General features: G+C 49.8%; 1 protein-coding gene across 1 annotated transcript; it reads left to right on the forward strand.

Moving 5' to 3' along the window:
* The first annotated feature begins 3,519 nt into the window (after window positions 1-3,519).
* On the forward strand, window positions 3,520-15,752 carry LBH (LBH regulator of WNT signaling pathway). Its single transcript, XM_082307060.1, has 3 exons — window positions 3,520-3,709; window positions 4,496-4,598; window positions 13,262-15,752. Exons 1-3 carry the CDS (start codon window positions 3,684-3,686, stop codon window positions 13,460-13,462), a joined length of 330 nt encoding a protein of 109 aa, XP_082163186.1. The 5' UTR covers window positions 3,520-3,683; the 3' UTR covers window positions 13,463-15,752.
* Window positions 15,753-17,579: the final 1,827 nt, after the last annotated feature.

Consider the following 17,579-nt stretch of genomic DNA (forward strand, 5'->3'; position numbering starts at 1 on the left):
AAAAAAAAGCCATGAGAGCTCATCTGGTTTCAATCAGCTCAGTGCCCTGGAAATCCGTTTACCCCAGCTGAGAGCCCAAGTGCTGCTGCTTCTACCCCCAGGTGACCAGGTAGTCCCAAGTGTTTAGTGCAAAAACACGCAGCAGTGAAACAGGGGTCTGGTGAGCCCATGAGAGGAGGAAAGAAGTGGAAATCAGGGCAGGCTGGGCTCCAGTTACTAGAACTGGCTGAAAACAAAAGGCAAAAAAATGACGCTTTGAAGTGCTTGCGTCTTGCTCCCATCCCTGGAGCAGAAGAAGAGCACAGTGGTTCATTCTCATTCGCAGTTAAGTACTTTGATCTGATCCCATTTTATTCTCTCCTCCCGTGTACTGCTTCACGGCTGTGGAGCCACGGATGGCAGGAAACTCCTCTTGCTTTGCTCCCTGAGAGGAGTGAGAATTTGGCCTTTTAGGATCTGGGATGTAATGAAAACTGATTGCTTGGACATGTGGATTTCTAAGGTGGTGGCTCAGCAGCTCAAGGGTTAATGGTGCTCCCTCACCTTCAGCTCAGACATTGATGTAAAGGCTTATCTACAAGGGAAAGCTTGTTCTTATTAAGGCAGGTGTCGCAGATGAGGGTATAACAGCTCCTCCTGCTCCGCCTCTGTAGCCCCAGCTTTTCATACCTGGCTGGGGCAAGCAAAGAAGCAGCAGGCACAGCTATTACAGGACAACTCCCCTGCGTGGAGAACACCTCCCCAGGCTTATAAAACATCCCCCCCATCCCTGGGATACCTGAATACCTTCACAAAGACTTCCCCCAAGGGAAGGGCCAAAGGTGCAGTGCTCCTGGTACACACCTCACCCAAGAAACATTACGCTTCTGGGGGCGGGGGGGGGGGGTTAAGCTGCACCTGAGCCAGCAAAGCACCCAAGCGCGGTTGGTGGAAATCACGGGCGGTGTGCCTTTTCTTTCAAAAGGACTATTAACGCGCTTATGCTTAATCACACGAATAAATCTCGTGGTGGCTTAGAGCCAAAGCGAGCAATAAAAGCACCGATCCCCAGGCCTCCCGATGGGAATTGGCCAGGGCCGGGGCCGATGTTCTCACCAAGTCGCTGGGAAGTAATCCGCGCCCTCGGCACGTACGCGCCCGGGGATCTTTGTTTGTATTCCCCCCCCTCCCCCCCAAAAGGCTGTTATCTAGGTGGAACCATGAAACTATCTGCCCGTGCCAGCTGGGATGACAAAATGGGCGTCCAGAGGACATGGGTGAAGAGTTGACCTGAGCTGCATTTTCTCAGCAGTGGCTGCGGGAGCCCTGGAGGGTGGACGCAGGGAAGGGCGAGCCCCAGTCCTGTCCCTAGTTCTCCTTTCGGGGCTTGGGTGTATCAAGAATTAGATATTTAAAGGAATACACTTTCCAAGGATGGGAAAACCTTGGACCTCAAGCCCTGCTGACTGTAGAAGAGTATTTAGAGAGACGACTCGGTGTGCCTGGTGCAAGAGGGACCTGGGGGCGTGCAGGTTTTTCATTGGCTTTTATTTTTTATGCACAAGACCAGGAAATCCATAGCAAGTATGTGTATGCCTGAGGGAGACAGGCAGGCTTGTTCTTGATGAAACATCCCAGGGAACTGAGCTATGGCTCCATCTCACGTCCCACGTTTCAGCTGGACACAGTGGGAGATGAGGGCACTCAGGGCAGGCTGTAAAGTTAATTTTAAGAGACCCCATAACGTGAATCGACATCGCCTGAAGCACCCTGCCTCTGTCCTTCTCCCAGAGTGGTCTCCCAGCCCCTGCACGTACCACCAGGCACCAACTTAGACCGTTCAGCTTCAAAAAAGCCTTTCAAAAGTCAAGTCTTCATGTTCTTTTAGGGCAGAAATTAGCAAAGCCAGTAAGCGCGAGCACGTGCGTCCCTGGGTACGCAGCAGGGAGAGGGGGTCCCGGTGGCCAGACCAGCGAAACGCAGAGGTTTCCCCAGCACTGCGGAGACTTGGTTGTCTTCTTACTCCTCTCCCCCCCTCCAAACCTCGCTGTCAGGAGGCCCAATGGGGGAAGGCGAGTGTGTGCACCGAGTCCACCCTGCTGCCTCCCTCCCATTAAGCTTGCGGAAGGTTACTGGTGACCCTTTGCAGCGAGCTCACCTGCACCCACCTGAATTTCCACGCATCTGCAGGGGCTCGATCAGCTCCTTGTGATTCATTTTAATCTGGCACAAAGCAGTAGCTTGCTGAAGCCTGATGTAAAACACCCACATACGCTCCCATTATATAATATGAATCTAAGAAGATTAAATTATCCAGTCTGAGGAAACACATGCACGTATGTATGTACACATTTATATACAGTCTGGGGGTTGGCTGAGTGGAGCTGAGGGCAAAGCTGCCCTTCAGAAACACTGAACTTGCACTTGTCAGCACTTTAACACTGGGGCAAATAACATGTATATGCCCGTGCATAGAAACGTATATGAAGTGCTGCGGCAGCTGTATGCTCTGCGTTTGAAGGTGAGGCACGGTAACGTGAGAAGCGTTTGTAGTCGTGTGCTTGGATATCCGCTTCGCTGGCAAAGTCTGAGCAGCAGCATGGAGCAACAGGTGGAGCAAAAACAGCCCCTGTGCTAAACTTTACCTGCCAGCGTACGGCAAGATACTGCTCACTGGGTGAGCAAGCAGGGGGGAAAGCAGTCCCCAAAACCACTGAGCATCCCTCAGAAGCCTTGGAGGGCCTGTCCTGTCCCAAGAGCCCTGCCCTGCGGGCATCTGCCCTGGGGCACAGCCCGTTCCTTAGGATGAGCACCATCAGCGGATCCATGCACACAGTCAGGACTCCAGCTGGGTTTGGGGGTGCCCAGGCCTTTCGCCCAAAGATGCATTTTGCCTTCCAGCAGTTTCGTGTCAGGCGGGGAAGGCAAGAAACGCGCTTCGCCCGTATCTGCCCACGGCGCTCGCGCTTCCCGGGCAGCAAACGGATTTGCCTCCTTCTCCTCCTGCGCCTTCCCGTTATTGATTCACGTTTTGCTAAATATAGCTCGGCCTGGTGAAGCTCCTCACTCTGCTGCTACTCCAGCTAGAGGTGCTGGGCACAGAAGGCGCTCAGAGGAGCGGGGACCGGAGGCCACTGCCACTTCTCAGGGCCAGGAGCCTGTCCCCAGCCTCCCCCCCGCCATCACCCCCACCAAGGGGGTTTCCCCTCCCGCAGATGAAACCCGGCCCCGGCCTGGGTGATGCTCGGTGCATCCTCGCTCCGGCCGGCCGGCAGCGGTCCTGGGGGGCCGCCCCCCACCTCGGCCCGCACAGCCAGGGTGAAAAATAACGAAGGAGCCGAGCCGAGCCGAGCCGCGCCGGGCCGGGCCGGGCCGCGCCGGGCCGGGCCCTGCCGTGCCGGCCACCGCCTCCCGCTCGCGAGCCGAAGCCATTCATGAAAATGTTGACGTCAAGCAGGGGGGCGGGGTCGCGGGCCGGGCCCCGCCCCCCGGGGCCATTTAAGGCGTCGCGGCGGCGGCCGCCGGGCTCAGACGGGAGGCGGCGGCGGGAGCGGCGCGGGGTCGGGGGTCCCGGGCAGCGCAGCAGCGTCCCGCAGCGTCCGCCGGTGCCGCTCAGCCGCTCCGCTTGTGGGGCAGCGCCTGGGTGCCCCCTCCCGCCACCCCCCCCACCCCCGAGGGCGCGGGGCAGCCTCCGCCGGGACTTCATGTCTGTGCTGTGTCCCCTGCCCTGGTGAGTGGGGGGGGGGGGGGGGGGTCGCGGCCCACGGGCGGGAGGAGGCGGCTCTACGCCGGCGGGTCGCTCGCCGCTGTGGCCGTGGGTGGCTTGAAGCGGAGTCTGCCGGGGCTTCAGCCGTGTGCCCCGGGAGGAGGCGATGCCGCGGGGCGGCGTGGAGCCCCGCGACGTGATTCTGCCGAAAGCTGTGGGGGAGAAGAGGCTGGCAGCGGCGGTGCGAGCCGAGCAATAGCGGGATGAGCCGCAAGAGAGGAGCGGCGAACTGCGGGAATTCACTTTCTCGAGCTGGAAATGCCATTAAGGCTGCAAAAGCAGAGCTGGAATTGGCGCCGTGCGCTCCGCTGGTGTGGAAGTCCCTGAGGTTGTAAAATAAGTCAGCAGGAGCTAAAGCACACCAGCTTAAAAAAAAAAAAAAAGAAAAAAAAAAAGAAAAAAAAACCCCAGCGCTTGCACTTATTTACTGTGTTTTTTTACTTTCCCCCCTTAGGGGGCAGAGCTGGGGGAGGCGGAGTGAGGGGCCAGGCGCTGCTGCTGAAGCCTCCCGAGGCGGCGGGGGGCCGCGCTCCCGGGGAGGGCGGCGGGGGGCCGCTCCCCGCGGGCAGGGGCTGTAGCGCCGGTTCACCGGCTCTTTCCAGCCCCTTCCAAGGGAGGGCAGGAAGGAAGGGACCAGAAATAGACTGCCGACAGCCTCCGCTGCCTGCTTTTCTTTCCCGATGCTACTTAAATCTTGCTCAGCCCTGCTGGAGCCCCTCAGATGATTTGAATGCTGTCTTTTGTTTCTAGCCCTGATTATCTGAGATCAGCTGAAATGACTGAAGTGATGATGAACACCCCAACTATGGATGAGATCGGGCTAAGCCCCCGCAAGGATGGCTTGTCATATCAGGTAAGTGCTTTGCTGGCTGCTTGGGCAGTAATCCCCTAAGGAATTGCCTGGGCTGGACTGCAAACTCAGTCTAATGTACCTTTCCATAGCCTGACCTAATAGCAGGTCTTGCTGTAGTGAGAACTAGTCAACAGACTGGAATGCTTGCTTGGCAGGAGCTGGTTGTCTAAAATATCACTTGGTATCAGACTGGATTGGCAAAGGACTTGGTTTTTTCTGAAGCGATTGAGCCCCCGCTCATTCAGCGTTCATGGGGGCTCAGTGGGAGGTGGGGAGATGCATCAAAGAAGGATTTGCCCCACTTGCCGGGCTGAGAGGACTCTGGGATCTCTTTGTAATGCAGCATGCAAATCATCTGCCTAGAGCAGGAGGGTCGTGTTTATAATGCGCTTAAATTTTTTAATCTATTTCTTGGTTTTCCTGACTGATGGGCCTGTTTGAGCAGGTTAACAGCTTCAGTGAGGCCAGGGACAGCCTAAACAAACCTTGAAATGTCACTGGGGAAACCGGTACCTGAAGGCATGAGCTGCGTTCATTCTGAAAGTTGTGAACAATGTAATTAGCTATCAATCAATGATTGGGGTGAAGAGGTGGTCTTAGAAACTAGCTTGAGCCTTAATCCTTTAGTCTCAATATCCCTTTCATTTCCTGGCTTATAGTTAATCGAAGGACAAGTTGTGCATCTTAGCCTACCTACTAGATCCATGTTTTCCCACTCTTCCAGGAGACTTGTTGATGAGATTTAACAGAGGCGCTGAGTGCATGCAGATGACTTGCATCTGGTCCGTGCATCGGGTGACTCTTAATGGCAGATCCCGATGCAGGGTTCTTCCTTTGCAGATGTTACACAGCCTGCACAGAGGCAGTTGCTCTTAGCGTGCATTCAAATGAGGTGTGCTGTTGTATGCTTGCATATTTATGTCTGAAAAATGAGCTACAAGGCAGTAACAGTGCACTGAAGCATGAAATCAACTGAACTTTGGGCCACAGCTGAGGCCGCCAGCAGAAGCCAAAGCTGCGGGAGGAAAAGGGGATGCGTTGCTTTTTTTGGTCAGAATTCTGGATCTGGATAGGACAAGTTATTTGGTTTATTGCCTGTGTGTGGAAATAGCTGTGCTGTGCTTCAGTGCTTGAGTTAGTGGAAAGCTTATGGCCTCTCTTTCCCCTCCTGTAGAGGGAGTGTACAGCAATGAGAATGGTTATGAACATGAAGCAATCAAACCAGCCTGCCTGGGATGTTCCGTTGTCTTTATGGGTCACCATATGAAGAGGCTTAACCCAGTCAGGTCAAATGCCTCTACCTATCCAAATTTTCCAGTGAGAGGCAGAATCTAGGTGCCCTGCTTCTTCTAATGATTGCTTCAGTGAGGTTTTTCCCCAAGTGCTAATGACCTTGATAAGTCTGCTTGGGCCAACTGGGGAACAGGCCTGTTTGGTTTTGAGTGGATCATCTTGAACCTGAAGGTGTGTGAGTCATAAATGCTGACGACTCATATCTATGCAGGGTTTATGCATCCTGGATCTCTCCTCTGTAGTGGTCTAGTCATAGATGACTTTTTTCAAATGCCTGCAAGAGCTGGGAACTGCCTGCTGGTACTTTGTTGTCAGCCAAACTGATGACAGAAAGGGTTGAGGTGTTGACATGGAAGATCCTGATGGGGCATGAGTGGTGTGTGGGCTGTGTGTGAGGTCTGCCTCTAAATCAGGTTAGTGTAAAGAGGATTGGGGAGCAGGCTCCAGCCTTCCTCCTCTGGGTGCTAGGCTGAGAATGTCACAGTGTACATCAAGGTAAGTTGAAATCATCCTTAAAGGACTGAAAAATCAAGTTGGAACAGCAAGGACAAATCTGATACAGATCGCACCGTGAACTCTTTGTTCTACCTCAGACTTTGGCACTTTGTGCTTCCTCTTGCTGATGGAGAGAGTTTGGTACATGGAAAATTGTATGCTAGTCTGAGGGCTGTAGTGCAATAACTTAAAACTAGACAGGGCTAATGGAGCATGACTGCTGCTACACTGAGGCTTGTTGTTCTGCACTGCAACATCTTCCTCCACTCATCTGCAGAGCTGGGCACTCACGATGTGAGTGGAACAGCCCTTGGCTGGCTATGAGAGGCAAGAAAAAAAGTGGAGCCAGAACTGAGAGAGGCAAGCTTCTAGCTTCAAAAGTTTCTCTTGTTCTAGTAGTAGAACTTGTATTTATTTTACTGCAGAGATGACCTCAAAATAAGGTTCAAAATGTCCCCCTTTGGGCTGTGTAGAGCAGGGACTGCCTGGGAGGTGGTCCGTAGGATCCTAGCCAGGAGCCTGGGGGCTGCTTCTACCACCATATGCAGGCATGAAACTGTCTGGACCAGAGGAGATGGTACAGCAGCTTTGCTGGAACTGTCAAGCACATCAGTGTTTGCTGTAGACAGGCTTGTCCAACCAACAGTACTGTTTCAAAGTATTTTTGCCTTTACTTGGAAATAAGCTGAGGAAACAAACTCATACAGAGTATAAACTTCAGCAATCGGATTCCTCTGTCCCATGGAGTTCACTGAACTTCGGGGCTCCTGTCTGTCTCACTGGTTATGGAGGGAACTTGGCTTGTTGACTTTTTCCTTTGGCTTCCTTCATGCCCTTGCCCTCAGCTCATGCTCTGGAGTGTCTGTCTGTCTAGACATCAGCTGAAAGCGTGCACCTCACTGGTGAAGCTTCCGGGCGGTCGGTGGGCTGGCCATCGCTGCTCTTTAAGCAATGATGTGAAAACTCAGACTGCGGAAGTCATATCAGTGATAACTGAGTTGCCTGTGTGGGTTTAGTAATTTGTAGTTTCGCTTGTAAAATGTGCTTTCTCGGCATAGAAATGCCTTTTTCCAGTTAACACACGATGCTTGTGAGCTCACGTGCTAATTCCGAAACCTTTCTATGTGAAGCAGTTTTATTACTGTATTTGTGATGTAAAGCTGCTCTCTGAGCCCCCTGAAGATGGTTCAGCCAACAGATTTAAAGGGCCTGAGCAGAAGTGAATGGTGAAATTGGGGCATGAGTCTTGGAGCAGGGTGGCACAGACAAAACAGAAGATGCAGCTGAAGAGATGATGTCATGCTGGGTCTTGTGCCTGCAGTGAAGAGCTATTTCTGGATCTTTAATAGATGTCCCATAATTCCCATGGGACTTACTAAACAAAAAACTCGTTGAAATGCAGCTGATGGCTCAAGATGCCCCTGCTACAAACAGATGTGCCTATGGAGGGCTTCGTGTGCTTCCTGCCTGGCAGTCTCCGGCGAGCCAGGCCTTTTTCACTGCCAGTTGAGGCTAATGTACCGTTTGCTATTTTCCAGCCCCTAGATATACCCGTTCTCCGAAAAGCCTCATCAGCACTCTGCCACCTTGTCCTCTGATGCCATCTCACAGCAGCAGGAACGATGCTGCTGAAACAGAAGCTGAACTAATCATTTCGTGGAGCTGTTGTCAAAGCAGTGCCTTGACCTGGATCCTGCCTCGCTTCTTGGAAGTGGAGTGGGCTCTGAGCACAACTGAAAACACTTTGATGCCCAAAGTGTTTATTTTGAGCAAATGCTGTGTCCTGAGCAGTGTACTTTGCTGCAGACTGGCTGTCTGGCTGGCTTGCTGGTCCTGTGGGACCCTAGGCTCTCTTTTAGGAGACTGGCATCCAGAGGCTGAGCTTGCCTGATGCCATCAGCTGGGGTTTGGTTGTCATGGGGAGCTTGAGCTCTTTAAGTCATGATCGCATCATGCTGGGATCTGTTGAGGTTAATCACAGCCACAGCTAGCTGTGAATCATGTCAGACTGACTGAATCTAGGTAAATAGGCTTAATGCTCCATCCAGTGTCTATGGCGAAAGCTTAGGTCATCTGTTTTGGTGGCGAAATAATTTTTTGTGAAGGCAACGCCTCTTCACCAGCACCAGTGAAGCACTGGCTTTCTCAGGAAGCCGTGATGCTTGGTGCTGAGGGGTTTGGGCTGCATCTGCTGCATCCCTCCAACTAAACTGAGGGACCAACATGCTACTGACCCAGGGGCTGATGGCAAAGGGTGGAAATTGAGTTTCTGCCATGATTGTCTTGTTTGCTTGTAAGCTTCTTCATGTCTGTACAGCCTTGATTTGTGCAGGGGAAGTCCTGTATTAAGAACTGGCGCTTGCTACTGCGGAAGATGTTGAGACTGGGCTGCAAAAAAGTGGTGATAGCAAGTGAGTTTAGGATAACTCGTTCACATAGCACATCCGATGCGTGGTTACTAGACGAGTAGTAGGCTGAGTCAATGTGTATTCCAGGTTCTGGGACCTTAAATGAGGGCAGAAGCAGGATATGGGATAAACGGAGCCAAAACTAATAATGTTCGCAGCTATGCTATGCAAAAAAGTGTTCCACTGAAGTGCAAACTGAAGACAGCAGCTAATCAGAACATCTCAGTGCATGTTTTTTCCTCCCTACTTGCTGCCTTGTTACTCTGGAAAATTGTTATGCTGTATGAAGTTCCCCAGCCACTGTCCCCCAAGACAGGGCAATCTGTCTGTGAATGGGGAGTTGTCATAGTTCATAAACCTGAGTCACAGGCTGCTGTGTGCATACTAGATGGAGCTCAATTTTGAGTCATGACTACTGTATGAGTAAATGTGTGTGTTAGCACTGCTTCTTATAGCTGAAAAATTCCTCCGAAGAGGACACTGAGAGCTGATTTAAATATTTCCTGAAATGAGCTTGCCGTGCTTCTCAAGGCAGTAAAGTTTTAATTCAAGAACTTAAATGCTGATTTGGAATATTGACATGATACAGCTGAAGAGGCACAAACCTTAGCTGTTAGTACTGGGAGGATGTGATATGCGTACATCGGGGTGCATCCTATACCTAAAGTGGAATGCCTCTCAGTGCAGACTTTCCAGTCTTGTATACCATTACAATGAAGCAAAGCTTTCCCCCAAAACAGTAACTGAATTTGGAAAGATCTCATTACCTTAGTCTCCCTATAATATAATTGAAATAGTTTTCAGCCCCATGGGAGGGGAGACAAACATTTTAACTATGGGTATTGGTATGGAGTAGACATGTGGAAGTTGTTTTAAATTTACAAGTGTCACTTGGATTATGGTAGCTCTGAGCTAATGCTCTTAATTGTCTGACATCTCTCCTGCTTTTGGTGTTTCTCCATCCCTGTGAATGCTGAGAGAGGGTATGAGCCTCCCCAGGGCAATGAAAACTTTCCATTCTTGTTGCCAAGACTTCATTCAAGGATAGTAGAGCTAGATCATCCGAAACAGAGGCAAACATGATCTTTCTAAAATCATTTCAGGCTTTCATTTCAAGTTCTGCTTTTCACTGCCTTTTCTAGCTGCAAGGCAAGAGTTTGGTCGATTTGTATGTGCTGATTTGTATGAGGAGAGCAGTTCCCAAAACATAATCTGGAGAGGCCTGTGAAAATTAGTCTTACTGTGAGCAAGAAGCTATGTTGAGTAGTGTAAGAAGCAATACATGTCCTGTGTGGGCTCTAAAGGTGTTGGATGTGTCTCTTTGTGGGCCGGGAGTTGGGGCTCAGCTACGGGGGGGGGGTGGGGGGTGGGGGAGCTCTGCAGAAGCAATTGCAGTCCCTTGTGCTGTGTCATGCAAGTAAGGCGGAGGAAGATACCTTTGAATTGCTGCTAAACTTGCTTTTAGGTAGCCTTCACAACCAGTTGGTGGTTGTCATTTGTCCCTCATCAAGTGACCAGATCAGCCAGAAGTAGGCATCTGCTTCAGCTGTGTGCAATGTGGCTCCCTCTGATAAATGAGGGGGAGAAGTTAGCCCGTTGCTGCTGCGCTCTTTGGGTGGTGGGGAGATGCAAAGTCTGCCTCCCACATGGCTGAGCCAAGTAACACGAGCAGAAGGGCTCGTAGGCAGGTTTTGCTAGACAAGCTGTCCTGGCTGCTGTGCAAAAGGGTGCAGAGCTCGCAGGTCAGAGCTGAGCTGCTGTATTCCCAGTGGGGACCTTGCTGCAAGTTTGAGTTGTTTTTTTTCTTCCCATTGTCTAAATCTGGAGTGGGACCAGATTAGGCATATGGGGCCAACAAATGCAGCATGACATTACTGGTGTGGGACAGCAGAAAGCTGGTGCTTGCTTATCTTTTTATAAAGAGCTTGGCAACACAGCTTATTTTGGAGTGAGTGGGGAAGCTGGTTGGGGTAATTTTTCCACCCGGCTTCCCCAGATGTGTAAACAGAGTCTTAATCTGAAACCCTTTTTCTTTTGGTCCCTGTGCTCAGCCTGCCGTGTCACCCTGCTCATCACATGCGAGGAAATCTGCCTTTGTGTATTTTTTCCATTGACTGTCCACACCCCTTGAAAGTGCAGTTGCAACATCTCACTTCGTGCTGCCTCGACGATTAAAAAGCATGACTTAGTGGAAAAAATCCTGACCTTCTTGGGTTCGGCCTGTCCTGCAGCTGTTTGAGATAAGATTGTGCTAGGGTTTTTTTATTAAAAAAGCTGCACACCACACTTCGGGGATATTTGTTTGTAAGGAAATGACTACTACTTAGTTTCTGGAAAAAAAATCTGGCAGGCTATTTTCAAAGAAATTGCTCCAATTTGACCTAATGTGCTTAAAATGATAGCAGCCAAAGGTTAGTTTAATTATTATACTGCTATTTTTCTTGCACAGGAGGCTATTTTCATGACATTTTCAGCTTATGTAACCTCCTGAACCACACTTCTTTTTCCATTGCAACCTTCTAAACCTTGTAATGTCAAGGGTATTTTTTTTTTATCCTGAGTTTAGCTAACAAGTGGATGCTTAAGAGCCACTGCCTGTACTTCCAGTAGTGCACCGTGTATCTGAAACTGCCTTTGTGTGGCCAAGCAGAAGCCGCAAAGCTCCAAGAAACAGTTACTGTCTCACTTGTGCTGGGAGTGACTAATAGCAAGTAGCTCGTACTGCAATGCCCATGTTAACATGGCTGCGTTCAAAGACCTCAGTCCGGTGTACTTGGAAAGCATATGGATGGTGGGTGCCGTAGTGGGAGCTGGGGTCCTGCACAACTGTCCCCAGGACCAGATGGCTGCAAAGAGCCCTCCTGTTGTGTGTTACCTTCACACAGAGTTGCTTGCCCAAGCACCCCCTCCCAAAGTTACCTTGCCTGACTTTGCATTAAGTAGCAACCCGATGGCTTTCTCGGGTTGGTAAGAAGAAGTTGTTGATAGGATGATGCTTCATTTTGGGGTTTGGGCCAGGACTTCCCAAGGTGGTGGGTGCCTGCATGATTGGCATGAGGAGTGTGATGCTTTGTGGTTAATGCTCAGGGCTCCTGGATGGAGAACCTGCTTTTGTAAATGGAACCACAAAGATCAAAGCAGATGAGATCTTGCTCTCAAACTGAGCCACCCATCAGCAGTGTGCCTGTCTGAGGTCTACAGTGCTGTTCCCTGCAAGGATGCTCTGACAGCTTGCTTGAATGCAGCTGGTGTTCAAAGAAAAGTGCAGTGCCTGACTCCTCACCTCACATACAACCTGGAGGGGAAGATCTATTTTTTCATTATCTTCTTTGGGGTGTTTAAATGCAACTGTAGTGTGAAATGGGTGCTCTGATAATTTTTTTTTTAAATAAACAGGTGGTAATTGTTTAATCTTCTGGTTACCAACCAGGGGATCTGATAGGCAACTGGTTCTTGTCACCCAGCAATTCTCTGGATGAGCTGGGGTTTGAAGCTGTTCCCCTAGTAGGGCATCCCTATAAGTAAGAGCAACCTTTTCTGTTCACACTGCAATTCAGTCACGCAGACCTGCTAACACTGAGCTGGCAGTTTTTCCTGTACCTGTGGCTTTCCCTCAGTTCCTAGTAGGATCAAAGCATGCATCCCAGAGGTGCTGCGGGCAAGTTTAGGCCCTGATGCTGCTGCTGTGTACCCATGTGGTGAGCTATGGGTGGGAGGGAAGGAGTAAGGTACTGCTCCGAGCACCTTGTGGGGCTGGAGATAAGGGGGTCCTCATATTCTTTGCACCAGGGTACATACTTGCTGACTATGCCACCGGCATCTCCTGCCCTAGGAAATACGGGCCAGTCTCCAACCCTTCCACAAAACGAGCATCTTCCTGCTGAGTTTCACTGCTGGTGCATGGTAGCTGGAGCATGCAGGACACTGCCAAAATTATCTCTGAAATGCAGTTGAACTTCTCTTTTGTTCTGGTACTGTGGCCCTGGAGTGATACCAGATGCAGGCCCTTGCTGCAAGGGTCTGGACCGCTCTAGCACTGGCTTGCCCCATGCCTCCTCTCCCTTCTAGCAGCAGAGCCTGGAGCACAAGCCTGTTCTTGTGTGTAGCTTGACCAGCAGCAGGAAATGAGCTCTCAGATTCTCTGATCGAGATAGCTCAGTGTGCAAACTCATGAGCATTAATGCAAAAGCAGTGGGGGTGAGGTGTTTGGATAAATACCCGAAAGGGCAGATGCCTGTTTGAGCACTATCCAAGCAAGCATGTGCTTTGGAAGCTTCTTGGGCAGCGCTTATTTCCAATACTCAGATTAGAGAAGCTTATTTAGGAGTTCAAGAGTCTTCCCGTCACTCAGTGGTTTACTCTGTCCAGCCTAGTCTTCCCTGAAGACCCAAATGTCTCGAGAGCTGGGTTTTGGCTAAGACTGCTTGAATGCAGCCCCTCTCACAGACTGTTTCTTGGCTCTTTCAGATCTTCCCTGATCCCTCGGACTTCGACCGTTACTGTAAGCTGAAGGACCGCCTGCCCTCAATCGTGGTGGAGCCGACGGAGGGTGACGTGGAGAGCGGTGAGTTGAGATGGCCACCCGAGGAGTTCCTCGTGCAGGAGGAGGAGGAGGAAGAGGAGGAAGAAAACTGTGAAGATGCAAAGAAGGACAACAAGGAGCAATAAATGGTATCTGAGGAAAGGCAAGGGACTGCACCCTTCTGAAGGAAGAGCCACACTTCTTTTGAAAGTCTTTTTAAAAAAAAAAGACAAGTTCAATTTTGCACCTGCGAGATCTTAGTTTTTTTGTATTCTCTGTATCGAGAACTGAAGCCCTCGGTGTCACCAGACCTCCTGAGGAAGGAAGGAAGTAACGCAGAGAAATGTTTGCTGTTCTCGAGATCACTATCTGTATTTTTCCGAGGCGGAGGCAGCAGTGAAATTCCAAGCACATGGCAAAGGGTGACCACGCGAGGACCGCTGGAGGGGGGAGCTTGGGGAGGGGGAGGAAAGTCAGAGGTGGCAGCGTTTGGCCGGGAGCTGCCTCCAGCTACAAGCATGAGAACAGAGCTGTCATCTCTCAGATTTGCCTTTCTTACAGCTTCCATTTTGTGTGTCGGGGGGTGGAAGGGTGTCCGTAGCAAAGAATGGCTAAATGCTCTACTGACGAGGGGCCTGTATCTCTCCCCGGTTCAGCACCTCCTAGGGTAACGTGAGTGTCCGTAGGAGTAGTTGGGTTTCTTGCTCTTGCTGTTGAGCCTGTTTTCCAGCCACTTTTCCCAAAGCTGTTTTCTCCCCCTCTCTTTGCCTTTAGACTCTTCAATGCTGAACAGCTGTATTTGCAGGATAATGTTAGGCTGCTGCTTGTCATCTCTACTGCAAGGCCCTAGTTTATCTTGCAGGTGGTTAGCGTGAGGTAATGCACATCAGATGTAAAGATGCTTCTGTCTGCAGCAAGAGCTTGTGTAGGTTTGAACACCTCGGATTTTTCTCTCCTGTTTGCTGAGGCTGCTACGGTCGGTCTCATCTTGTACAGTGCCCAAAGCCAGGGGGTGGGGATTACGCCTCCTTACCTTGATGTCCTTGAGGCTGTAGGGTTTCATGTCTCTAACTCACTGGTCAGTGGGCTTGTGAGGGCTGGGGTGGGGGATCTCCTCCAGCTTTGCACTGCAGGGCCTCCTCAGAGCCCTGGCAGGGCAGGACAGGCTGGTAGAGGTGTGTGTGGTGGGGAGTACTGCCAGACCTGGAGGTAATCCAAAGACGAAACACCAGATCTAGTGTGGATCACCACTGGGAGAAGGGGGCTTGCAGGGAGAGGATTAGCCCGGGTGTCTTGAGACAAGATGTGTTTCTGCTTCATGGCAAGGGTGAAATGTCCATGGGTGTTTAATGAAGTGCAGTGTGTGGTTGTATCCTCTTCGCCATGTCCTGCTCCAAGGAGAAGTCATCTGTCTCTGTTTGGGGAGGAGGCCAGTCTGCTGCCAGACAGGGTAACCCGCTGCTTTCCTGGAAAGTAATGATCTCGCACCTTCGGGGACCAGCTCGGGAGCCAGTCGATCTTGGGGACAGGATGAGAACAGTTACCACCTAAACCAAATTTGGGGTCATGGAAGAGAAAAAAAAAAAAATGTCAAGGCCTTAACCAAACTTCCATAATAAACCCAATGCCACCCCCCTTTGCTTATAACCGGTTCCATTTTTAAAATCTATTTGGACATGTGCGTATTTGTATTTTTAATACCTCATGAGTAGTTAAACGCTGGTGGGGGTTGGGAACTGCTTTTAACATATTGGCAGGATTGTTTTAGTCTTGTCTTGCTTGTGTTTAAACATAATGGCAATAATTTATCAGCTCTGCATAACTGTTTCAGACAGATAGGAGTTTGGAGATGAGTTAGCACAAAGCAGGAGAAATTCAGTGTTCCTACACTGCGGCTGGTCTCTGGTCCAGCAACGCAGACCTGGTTATACATACATGTTCCCTGCCCATCTTGGTGGACAGTTGATCACCAAACGGTCGTGATGTGGTGATACCATTTTCTCTAGCGATGGATTCAGCTGTTGTATCTGTAACACTTGTTCTAGTCTTGCTGTCGTACTGGAATGAGCTTGTACACCTGCATACCAGCCAGTTGTCTTATTTCTAGGTGTTACTCTCTATTGGTCTCTACCATCTGCACCACCAAGTCAAAGCTGTATATCAAAGATATTACCATGTGGGCAGCAATGAGATGGCAATCCTTGGACTTGAGACCTGCTGTCTGCCCTAAAGACTTGCATATTTCTGTCTGCATTCTTTTTTTGAAAGTATTGTGTATATTTCTATTTGTTGTTGAACGTATCTAAAGAACAAAGCACTCCAGTAAAACTCCTCCTGTTGTATGATATACATTCTATATTTCTGTAATTCTTTTTTGAGCCTCAGGGAGAAGCTAGCATTTTTTTCAAACTACATTTTTGTCACTGTGACAGTTGTAAATAAAGTTTGAAAATGCTTTCCAAACATACTGGCTTTGTTCTTACCGCCAAAGTGGGTTGGATGGTCAGCCTTCCAGATAATGGCTAGTCCGTGTGTTTCGGGTCTGAGGTGTGCTGACTTGCAAGGCTAATGCAAATATCCTGAAAGACTTGTGTCTATCAGTTGAGGCTGTTCTGTGAACCTGGAGACGCTTGCGCTTCGTGCATGTGGCTGACCTCAGGGCATGCCCTATGGGGTTGTAAACCTAAATCAACTTAGAGTGAGGGGCAGCATCTTTGCCTTTCATCTTCCGACAGTTGCTTATTGCTGTGCGAAAGGCTGCAGCAAAGTGGTGCTCCAACTTACTTGGTCCTGAAAAATCTGTATTTATATCTATAATTATCTGTATACCTAACCCCTTACCTAACCTTACAGAGCATGAAGTCATGGAGAACGGAGGCTATTCTTAGCTGCTCTTAGTACTTATACAGTACCTGTGCATGTTCCCTGTGTGTGTGCTCTTACCCTGTCCTGAGCAACAGGTGTGAAGGTAAGTGTTGCCATGCTGTGTGCTGTTAGGGTCTCCACTGAGCTACCCGGGGTTGTCTGCTTTGCCTGTTCTGGGTCTAGAGGTCAAGTCTTCTTGAGTAGTCAGTTGTGTCTTGCCCCACACCGATGGCTGTGTGCCACAGCTCACAGTGCTGCCAGAGGAAGGCCTGGAGGAAACTGCATTTCTGAACTTGTTTGGAACTAAGGCAGTGTCCTGGGTGTAGAAATCTGACCATGCCAGGATTCAGTAGTTCAAATTGTGTACTTAATGGGATTAAATTTTCCACTAAAACCAGGTGATAAGAAGCAAATGCCCTGGAATACCCCTAACTTCCAGATACATAGAGAGAAGTTTGTGTGATTTGGCAAGTAACAGACTCTAATCTTACCTATGCAAACAAGCTGGGCTGAGGCTAGAGTGTTATGTTTACATGAGACTGGTTTAAATACACTAACTAATGACTCTCAGATTTAATGCTTGAACTGAGAGTGTGCTCAACATGAGCCCCACAGTTCAAAGATGAATTGTATTGTGCTCAGCCCTTGTGGATGTTTTATGCCATAGAAACATAATACAATGTGAAGCTTGCCTCTCCTTTTCTTGAATCAGTCTCTAGCTAAGGTGCCTTGATTTCTTCCCCTCCTTAGACATGGAGTTGCTTTCCTTGTAGAAGAAGCTGCAGCACTTCCAAGATTAAGTGCTGGCCTGAGATCATTGAAGATGTTTAGTCCTGCCCCAGAACGTTTCTGATTAAAATACAGCGCTGGTTAGGGAAACTGCAAATGAATTGAACTTGTCTGCTACTTCAATGTTCTTCATATGAACAGGTTTTTCAGGCTCATGTCAGAATGAAGCCACTCACTTTGTTTCCTGATCCATCATGCTATTTTGGGGCCAGATGAGAAGGGCTGGCCTCTGAGCAGGGCTTGCTCTGTCTGGGAGTCTGCCTTGCATCAGCCTGGAGCAGTGCTGGCAGGAGAGCGATGGTGGGAAGGTAGCTCTTTCCTGGACCTTGGCTCCAGCTGTTATGGGCAAACTGGAACTTGCATCACCAAATGAAGATGGGCTTGCTGCTGAATGGGTGACCCTGAGTCATCTCAAGAACTTCATGGGTGGTATAAGGACCTTTCTTTGCACATAGAGCAATGTTTCTTCTTCTGGCTCTTGTTTTGACTTGAGGCATTTGTCCTTCTCAAAGCTTTGCCCTGTAGTTGTAACTGATGACGCAGCAAGCTGTGCACTGCTGCCCTGCTTTAGTTCAACCTGTGTTCACTCTCCTGAATATTTGGTTTGTT

This window comes from Platalea leucorodia (genome assembly GCF_965183815.1).
Source record: "Platalea leucorodia genome assembly, chromosome: 3".
In the NCBI taxonomy this organism is placed as follows: domain Eukaryota; kingdom Metazoa; phylum Chordata; class Aves; order Pelecaniformes; family Threskiornithidae; genus Platalea; species Platalea leucorodia.